The sequence below is a fragment of the Dioscorea cayenensis genome, chromosome 2, assembly GCF_009730915.1.
Source record: "Dioscorea cayenensis subsp. rotundata cultivar TDr96_F1 chromosome 2, TDr96_F1_v2_PseudoChromosome.rev07_lg8_w22 25.fasta, whole genome shotgun sequence".
In the NCBI taxonomy this organism is placed as follows: Eukaryota; Viridiplantae; Streptophyta; class Magnoliopsida; order Dioscoreales; family Dioscoreaceae; genus Dioscorea; species Dioscorea cayenensis.
In genome coordinates this window covers 1157792-1168689 of record NC_052472.1, presented here as the reverse complement: position 1 = coordinate 1168689, position 10898 = coordinate 1157792, and the positions used below count along the sequence as shown (strand labels likewise).

The window sequence follows — 10898 nt, the reverse complement described above, 5'->3', positions numbered from 1 at the left end:
CCCACTATTTTTCTTTCACACATGCACAAAACACCATAATAGAAGTTGTGAGATAATTAGGGTAAAAGTGGGATATGTTCAAGCTTGTCCAATTGTAATTAAAAACAGTACCTATATTGGAAAGCACTATTCCAAATCAAGTTGTTCAATAACATATTGAAGTAGTTGATCACAACTCAACTTGCATAAAACATAGGTCAGTACAATTATCTTGAATTATAATCCACTTGCAATAATGAAAATTTTAAATTGATAAAATTATATATAAATATTTGTAAATTGTGTATAAGTTCTGAGTTATCTTCTCCTACAAGTATCCTAATCAATAATTAATTATGAATGAGTTGCTTCCTTTGTATGTCCCATTGTCATTTTTCTTTTTCCTTTCATCACTAAATGAGTGGCCTTACAAAAATTTAAAAAAAAATGGTTTTTTTTAATTATAAAAAACCAACATGATTATATATATATATAACTTTGAAAAAACTATTGTCGATTGTATGAATGATGTCAAATTATTATACCCGTTATGTTCTAGATGATATACATGTTATAATTGACAGAACTAAAAATATCACAATCCCGTAAAGATAAATTAATTCCAGAAATTATCCTTATTTTTAAATTATTGTCTAAAACTATTTGAGAAAAAGTCGGAATCACTAGTAATTATCAATAAATCTCATCACATGTCATGTACACAACACCCTGTCAACACTCGTATAGTATTATATAAATAGTGACATGTTAACTTATTTTTATTTTAAAATTTATTATTATAATTAACTATTATTATTACAATTATTATTATTATTTTAATAAGGTGAACGAGTTACTCACCTTAATTTAATTAATATTATGAGTTTATTATTAACCTCACATTTGATAGGAAAAATAAATTTAGAGAAAGATGAACAAAATTATTTTAACAGATAAATTTCAAAGTTCTTTTTTTTTAAAAAAAATTGAGAATATCGAAAGGAATACAAAAGGACTAGTCAATTGAACAAAAAGCAGAAGAATATGAGAGGGATTGAGGTGACAATAGACAAAGAAATTGACTAAAAAGATAACCAAGATCTACATCAACCTTTGGTTTGAATACAATATATATTTATGGATTAAAAGTAATTATTTTATTTGTTATTTGTTACAATATAATAAATTAATTATGGGTTCTTTTGCTTAATCCAGCCTATGTAAAAATGAGAATTGCTTATATACCTATATAAAAATAATATTTGATGTTAAAAAATAGAGAAAAAAAAATTTCTCCTTTCTCTTCATTTATTTTGGTGGGAAAATAAAAATATCAAAATATATTTTATATTTTAATAAAATTTATAAGTTGATTAATAACCATAAAGGTATAAGCTAAATAAAAAGGTTTGTAGGAATATGACTTTTACAAGTTGAAGCAATTTTGTTGTTAATTATTTGGATTGAATGATTTGAGATTTGGGGAAAACAATTTATTTATGTGAGAGTTTAAATTAAAAAAATAAAAATTTATTCATATAAAATAATCATTTGTTGACCAAAAACAAATTTTTATTTATTAGATGACTATGATTAGTCTATGGCTTGGACCATAAATGTCCAATTTAAAGGTCTAAAACACAGGGATTAAGGACAAATAAATGATTAATTTTTTTCGGTTAATACCAATAAAAAATAAAATAAAACCTACATTTTTATTTTCATAAAATACTAGTCAAATTATTTTAAAAATTATTAAAAACTCACCGTAAATATACCGAAAATACTCTTAGCTTAGTTGATACTTATACAAAAGAAATTAGGTGAAATTTATTTTATAATTTTATCTAAATTAAATTTAAAAATTAAAATTTTCAAAATCAGAGATTTAATTAATTTGAATGTTTTTTTAGGAAATCCAAAGAGTTGGAAAGAATTGATGTTACTTCCCTCTAATTTTTTTTAAGAATATTTAACTTCAACATCTTGAATTTGAAACAAAAGAGAGCAATGCAAATTTTTCATATAATTTAATTTAATTTTTAAAAAATGGCTAGTGACAACTATCAAACAAACTAATGAAATCATGACTTTGATGAAATAAATTGTTATATGGCTTTCAGTTTTGACCAATTTATCCTAAACTACAAAATTAACAAGATTTAAAAGAAAGATTGGTCATAAAATAAAATATGAACAAAAGAAAGACTTGAGAAAGGGATTGGAGGGCACATGCCAAGAATTTTGGAGTAGGTTTTCAACCCCTTAAGAAAAACACAGCAATCTTCAAGGTTGAATAAAGAGCACCAAAATTTAAAGCTGTCAAAAATTTTATTAGAATGAGATTTAATAAGATTTTATCTCTATATATACCCCACAAATATGTATATATACTACAATGAACTGGTTTGCTGAGGGGTTATAAAGCTTGTTTGGTTGATTGAAGGAAAGTAGGAAAGTGATAGGATGACGAACAATGACATTGTCTGTTATAAGCACCAATTATGATAGTTTAATGATCCTTTAGAGATGAAATGGATTAATACGCTGGACAATGACAGCCTCTCACATGTGCTTAAGATGATATATCATGTATCATAACCTCATAATGGTTAATTTCTATTTTCTTGCAACTATAAAGAGATGAAAAATATGGCTTTTTCTACAGGGCACATAATGAAAAGTTGGTGAAATATATGTTATAGTATTTTACATAGCATTTTGTACAGTCCCACGGCATAAAGGATTCGATCTTGCATTACTCACCCACCATTTGGGTGACTTACAAGTAGGTTAACTTGATTAAAGATGAAAAGTAATTGAAGTAACTGATTCCTAGATAACTTTGTGTGTCTATTTTACATCAAACTAGTTTATTTAAGGATAAAAGTCTGTTTGATTCAAGGAACAAAGTTGAAAGTGACTGATTTCGTGAAAATTCTATGCGCCTATTTCACATTATCAAAAGTTTCTATCTTTATGTGGCTTACTTTGATGATATCGTCCATTTGCTTTGGTTGGATATTTTGGACCACCTCCTCATCGATGAAGTAATTGAACTTCCCGATTTTGAATTTTTTACTAAAATTATTTTCCAAGTGAAAAAAATTAATGATATAATACTTTTTAAAATATATAAAACAAACATTTGTTTTTATAAATGTATTTTTTTTTTAAAAAAAAAGTAGTGCACAAGTCAGTTCCAATCAGTTCAGTAATAGTTACACTTCATTCCAAAGGATCTGTTGAAATTTTATAAAAATTGAGATTCTTAGTCTGAATATCTTTCTAATAATTTATTGGGAAAAATATATTTATGTCTTTGATAAATTATTTGTTTTTTAGTTTTAAAATTTTTTTTTCAAACATCTAGCTTTGGATTAAGTATAATAATTACATAAGCAATATAATATATATATATATATATATATATATATATATATAGTAGATATATTCTATGGAATGTGTGGGCAATATAATTGCTCTAATTAGCTAGGTGGTAATAACCGAACGGTTAAGGCACTTGACTCTTGTGTGTGGGAGGTAAAAATGGCAATTTGTACCCTATCTGATGGGTATAACCCTGTTTGATCGAGTATAGGTATGAGTATTATCCATTATTTTTTAAGCGAATATGGATCGGATAAAAAAATATGCACCCTACTCTCATCGCATGACACTTCTACTCCCTGATTGAGCGGGTATGGATAAAAACATATCTATACCCCCTTACCTCATATATATATATATATATATATATATATATATATATATATATATATATATATATATATATATATATATATATATATATAATTTTTTATTAAGCTAAAATTTACCCACAATTTAGTAATTTACCCAAAATCTATTCTTATGGTAATTAATTTGAAAATAATACTTTAATATATTATTTTGAATTTTATTTAATTTTTATATTTAAATCTGATAGAGCATAATATTATCAAAATTGAATTTTGAATATATAATAAGAATTATATTTAAATTAAAAAAATAAATATTATAAAACAAATATAAAAAATGATGTCATAATAATTTATTCTATTAAGATATATAAATAAGATGCTATTAAGAAATCAATTGGATATATAAATTAATCAATTAATTTACAAACTTATGGAAATTATTTAATTTATAATTGCACTTCAATTCAAAATCTCACAAGACATTTATAAAATTTAAAACTATATAAAATATAAATAGTAGAAATATGAAAAAAAATTAAAACAAAAACCAAGATAGTTAAACTTAAGCAATAAAGGTAAAGTTAACATTGAGTCCTAAATAGATGCTAATGAAAATTAATCAACTTGTTATTTTATATAAATCAATTTGTTACATATAATTTTTATGCGATTATATGATTTAAGATAAATAAATATGTATCAAATTGTAATTTTGAATTTTTGAATATGTGTTTAAATATTGTATTGTAATGGAATAATAATAATAATAATAATAATAACTACTGCTTGAATTATTTTTTTAAACAGTCAAATGATTTATTAAAAAAAATTAAACAGCCAAATGATTTCACCTCAATTATTTAAAATAAATTATATATATATAATAGACAAAAGACAAAGTGGTAATTCATATAAGGTAATGAAAATCAAACAATATTCTTTCAAGTTTTAAACATACTTAAATCCAAATACACTTTAATTAATAACACAATAAATAAATACCATTAATTATTCATACAATAACATCATAAAACCTAAACTCACAACCCTTCACACTCCTTTCAAAACAACAACAATAATATATATAATAATAATAATATCAATGCAACAAAATCACAAACAAAACAAGAAGTTATAATGTTTATTTTTTATTTTTTACATAACAACACATGTAGATTGATCTTCTTCACAAAAGAATTGACAAGTAGATTTAGGGTAACCATCATAACATGGTCCTTCAGCAAATCCAAAACCTCTTCCACAAGTCCAACACTTACAACCCACATAATACCCTCCATCAAACCATGGCCTGCCACAACAAACAGGACCTTGTGGCCACATTGGTGGGTACATTTCTGGCTCTTGAACAACACTTACTGGTACAACTTGTGGTGGTTCTGGTTCAGGTTTTATTGGTGTAACTTTAGGTTTAGGAGGCTCTTCTTTAGGTTTTGGAGGGTCTTCTTTAGGTTTTGGTGGTGGTGGATCAATAACTTTAGGTTTTTCCTTTGGCTTTTCTTTGTCTTCTTTGATTTGAATGTCTTTGATAACTTTGCATGCTTTGCATTTTAACTTCTTTGAAAGTTTTTGAGGATCAAATGGACCAGAGATTATCACTGCATTCCCCTTCTCATCATATGTGATTGATCTGATGTTTTCTTTTTTTCTGTCAATGTAATTAATTCATGTAAGAAAATAAAATTAAAATTAAAATAATATGATTTGTATAAGGAAAAAATATATAAGAATTTTAATAAGGTGTAGAGATGAGTACCTTGAAGTTTGCATAGGACTTTTCTGATCTTTTTGTAACAAAGGTGGCATGATAAGTCAACCTTTAAGATTAATGTGGAGATCTAATTATTTAAAAAAAAAAAAAAAAGTTGGTTAGTTGTGTGAAGTATGAACTCAATACTTAAGACTAATTAGATAATTCATTGTACACAAGTGTGAAAACTAGGCATGTTCTAACTAAGAGGGATAATAATAAGATTCCTTTGCATGTTATATGTTTGGTGGACAAATAAAATAAATAAATACTAATATAAAAAAATAAAAATAAAAATTTATTACTTATTACACTACCTATAATAATAAAAAAAAGTAATTATACATTTATTTTATAAGTTTGGGATTCCAAATTGAAGCTCATGAAGTTGGAGAACAAATATGAATGTTGAAGGTTATTGTTTTTTTTTTAGTATATATTGATAAAATGATTTAAAAAAAATAAAAATAACTTTCCTAAAATGAAAGAGACTATCATATATTGTAAAAAAAAATTCCAAAATTGAAGTTTATTGATAACAAATATCAATGTGTAAACTAATCACTAGTGATTAAATATCAATAAAATCATTTATTCTTTCTTCATAGAAGAGAAATTCTAAAACAAAACTTAGAATTTTTAAAACAATTGATCAACAATTCTTTTTCATTTAATAACTATATAAACAATCAATTAATCACTAATAAATAGAACCAAATTAAGAAACATATCAAATGATACCAAATGATACTTGAGGGATTGATGAATATGATGCTAATAACACAGAAAATTAAAACAAGATGAATCCATGAAAGAAAAAGCTCAAAGAAATTAAAAGAAAGACTATAAACACAACTAACAAAGTTTTAGGAAAGCTATAAATAAAACATTAATATAAGTTAAGAACTAAGAAGAAATATTAACACAACATTAATGAATACAAAGTTATGTGGGATGCTCACCTTCTCTGCCATTCCACAACTTGGGAGAAAGAGAGAAAGAGAGAGAGAGAGAGAGAGAGAGAGAGAGAGTTGAGAGAGAGTTATTTAAACTGTCCAAAGTTTGGTTGTCTAAATGGAAGCATAGAAAAGAAAGAAAATGTTTTTATTTTAGTTCACTTGCTTTTACTTCAAGCTTAAGTTTGAATAGGTGAGATTGGTTTTAGTTTTAATTTTAATTTTATTTATTTATTTATTTATTTTTGATTTAATGTGGACAAACTATATCAACGGAGTTAATCTTTCAGCACACATGTGCTTTGACTCTGTCTCCTCAGTAGAACATAAATACCCTCTATAACAAAATTCGGTACCAAATTACCAATAAACTAAGAAATCGTTAGATAGTTTTAATTCTTTCACTTCTATTTAAATCTATATTGAAGGTAACTTAAAAAAATATATAATTAATAAATAAATAAAAATTGTTTGATAAGCTTCTTGATTGGTATATATATAATAAAAAAGAATTATTTACAATGATGTGGACATATCTCTTGATGTAAATTTCAATATCAAGTTAAAAAACAAAATTAAAAAGCTGATTGTGTTTGATATAATGTTAGTGTTTTTTTAAATGTAATGATGGTGATTTTTATTAATGGAATGATCAATCAATAGAGATAAAAGGATATACATCCTTTTCAGGGCCATTTATTAGTCACTATGTAAGAGACTTTGCTAAAAGCAAATAAAGTTCAAGATCTCTCATTATAAAAGTTAAAGATCAATCCTTCTAGCCAACTTTGCAATATGAACAATCAATTATTATTATTATAATAATAATAATTATTATTATTATTTATTTTTGATAAAAATGGACAAATCATGTGTCAAGACCGTATGCAACTTTTCTAATTTTGCAATGTATGACAGTGGGGAGTTAAATTCGTGATTTCACCCATGTATAAAAAACTGATATACTAGGAGTCAAAAGTTGTTAATTACAAGCAAATTATTATTATTATTATTAGTATTATTATTATTATATAAACATAAGAAATTTGCTTGCACACACTCACTTATAAAACAGGTCATAATTATTAATATACTCTCATAAAAATTATTATTTTAAAAAATACTTCAGTTGATTTTTAGTTAGCATGTTATATAATATAAATAAATATTATTTTTACATATGTATATAAATAATTGTCCATTTTTTTCCAAAGGAGTTTGCAAACACCAATATAATATATATATATATATATATATATATATATATATATATATATATATATAAGCCAAAATTTTTGTCACCAAATTCCACTCAAAGATGATGCAAAGGCACTGCTCATGTGCCATTTGGAAAAGCAATGTAAAACTAAAGCATTAGATTGACAGAGATTAGAATTAGGGTTAGGGTTAGGGTTAGAGTTAGGGTTTCAAAAGGAGACAAGGATCAACATCTTCCACCATTGATAATGATACATCACTCATATTTCATGGCACAGCTGTCGTTAGGTACAACTGTTGAGGCATTTTCAAACCCTAACTATGACTCTTATAATAGTTTTTTCACATTGAAATATTTTTTTTTTTCAAGTAGTTTTGAATTTAAATTTTTAATATCTAAGTTCGTTTATTTAAATATAAATTTTATAGTTGTCGACAATTTAAAGTTAGAGTATCAGTCTTTGTCATGAAAGTAAATATTAATATTCTCCTTCTCTAAATTATGGAAAACAACTAATTAGGGTTTTTAATTTAATTTTAAATCTAACTTATTTTGTTGTAGTTTTTGACTTTTAAAATAAATATTTTTTTTTATATTGTCGGTAGGAGAGCATATATATATATTTTATTAATTATTTTTTAGTTGTTTGACTTTTGAGTTTTATTTTCTTGATTTTATTATAAAAATAGATTTACTGATTGTTATATAATTTCTGTAAATTCCATTGTTTGATGTTTGTTTTAGTGTGTTAATATGTTTAAAATAGAAAAAAAAAAAAAAGTAAATAATTTGCTATTTTTTTTCTGTATGGAAAATTTTGAAATACTTGTAAAATATCATTGGATTTTTGTTGAATTTTTTTCATACTTTATTAATTGTTATTTCTTTAATAAGATTAGATATGTTTCACCTTGCTATTAAATAAAATTTATTTACACACATTGGATTGAAAAGTATATATTTATTTGCTATGTTACTCCATAATAATATAAAATAATGCCATTTCTAATTATTTCCATAATCACCTTAAACCCTTAATAAAAATACTTGAGAAATACTAAAACATTAACCTAATTTTAATATGCATAAATTATAGAATTTTTGTGTATTTACAAAAAAAAAAAAAAAATTCATTTGCATTGTGAGTATTTGGGAATTAACAATAATATTTAGAGAGGAAAAAAAATGTAGCATTATTGTAACATCGATGAGAATTACAAAGATTTGCAAATGTCAAGAATATTATTATTATTATTATTATTATTATTATTATTATTATTATACTTTAGCCTTATATATATGTGTGTGTATTAGAATAAGTTTACTGTCCTTAACTTTATAGGATGTTTGATGACGATCATGATTAATTATTTGAAAGAAAGGTGTATAAAAACACTGTTAATTATCATGCTTAAATACTATTAACCATGGTTAAATAATATGCATGAATGAATAATGATCTTTAGCATCTAACAGCCATTAGCATGTAGTACGTTTCTAGATTTGAAATCTAAATACATCCCAAAAACACATCTTGAAAATACATCCTCTCCCTATATATATTTATAAATACAACAAGCCCAGGAAAGAATTATCAAGAGACAAACAACACTGACTTATCTATAACCTAAAAATTTATTAATCCGGTCAGACAACATATAGGGTTATAAAAATTTTACTTTTAAGAATCATATTCATACATATTAATAACAGTTATTTTAGATATTATTTATTTTATTAAAACACAAATTAAGAACAACAAGAAGAAGAAGAAGATAGCTCAATAACTCAATAGCTGTATTGATAAGAGAAATCAGAGAGACCAGTCATGGCACCAAGAACAGTGGAAATGAGATAAAAGGCAGCCACAACAACAACAACCAAAACCAAAGCAGTAAAAGGGTTCTTCAAAAGCTCAATAAGTGGCAGCAAAATAGTGTAAATTGCACCACTGCTCACTGTCAAAATATACAGTCCATACCTTCTCATGTTGTCCCAAAACTCCTCCACAATTGGCCCTTCAGGTCCTAAAGCCATGGCCTTCATTTCAAACCCTAACCCTAACCCTAACCCTAGAATAAGAAAAGCAAGGCCAAGAGAAGTGCTTCCCATTATGACCCATTTGGGGACTTGAAAACCACTACTCACAACAAGCTCTGAAATGTCTTGTTTTGGGGCTTGTTTCAGAATTACTTCAGTTTTGATGCATTGTTTGAAGTGTGAAGAAAGGTTTGAGGGGAGTTTTGGAAGTGGTTTTAGGGTTTTGGGGAGTTTTGGAAGGTGGAGGAGTTTAGGGTTCATGAGATGGAATGAAGAGAGTTTCATCATGCTTGTTTTTCTTTGATTCTTTTTTGTGTTGTGTTTTTTTTTTTGTTGGGGGAGAAGAGATGAGAATAAAGGATGAGATGGGAAGGGTTGTGGGTGGCTCTCATTTAATGGGTTTAGGATTATTTGGAAAATTTCCTTTTGATTTATTTGTGGTTTGACTGTTTTGCCCTTCCTAGGTGAGATGAGTTTTTGTTGTGTATGGTTATAAAGGTATGACATTAGTCTAGGGTGTTTGGGTTAGGTTTATCCCTATCTAATTGTAATTTGAGTGTAAGATTGAGTGTTTGATTACCAAATAATTTTTTTTTATTTTTTTACTTGACCACCTACCTACGTAAAAATCAAATACCTTAACCGGTCAGCTATTATTATAATGGTGATTATATTTGTTTATTATGACCACTTACGTAAAAATCAAAAATCTTAACAGCTCAGCTTTTACAATGGTGATTAAATTTGTTTATTATGAACTATAATTGAAATAAAGTTATAATGTTAGATTTGAATTTTTTTTTTTTTCTAGAAGAGTGTTTAAAAAATTAATACCCTGTGAATAAGATTGGACTGGTGAGTATAGAAAAAAATAAAAATAAAAATTCAATATAAGAAATATATAGTTAAAATTGTAAATACATATTTATTATTTATGAGTTTCTACAAATATAAAAGGTATAAAAAAATAAAAACTTTTGAGTAGAATGTTCCTAATCTCACTTCAAAATAATATTAAAAAATTAATAATATTAGTAGTTTTGGAACTTTATTTATTTATTTTTATTTCTTAGATTGTTTTCCCCCTTATTTACATTATATAGTGGACCATATAATTATCTCCATATTGATATATTTCTTCAATTTTCTTTTGATCATCTAACTGTATTGAATGTTTACTAAAACATTTGAGTGTAAACATATTTTTTTAAAAAAAGTTATAGAAGTGATTA

General features: G+C 25.2%; 2 protein-coding genes across 2 annotated transcripts; both read right to left on the bottom strand.

Annotated features, from left to right (window-relative positions):
* Positions 1-4662: 4662 nt before the first annotated feature.
* On the bottom strand, positions 4663-6546 carry LOC120278062 (protein PYRICULARIA ORYZAE RESISTANCE 21). Its single transcript, XM_039284965.1, has 3 exons — positions 6414-6546; positions 5458-5539; positions 4663-5347 (listed from the first exon to the last, which is right to left on the bottom strand). The coding sequence occupies exons 1-3, from the start codon at positions 6423-6425 to the stop codon at positions 4839-4841; spliced, it is 603 nt and encodes a 200-aa protein (XP_039140899.1). The 5' UTR covers positions 6426-6546; the 3' UTR covers positions 4663-4838.
* A 2856-nt stretch (positions 6547-9402) lies between these two features.
* Positions 9403-10031, bottom strand: LOC120277999. The gene has a single exon (XM_039284880.1). The coding sequence runs from the start codon at positions 9952-9954 to the stop codon at positions 9415-9417; it is 540 nt and encodes a 179-aa protein (XP_039140814.1). The 5' UTR covers positions 9955-10031; the 3' UTR covers positions 9403-9414.
* Between the last annotated feature and the right edge of the window lie 867 nt (positions 10032-10898).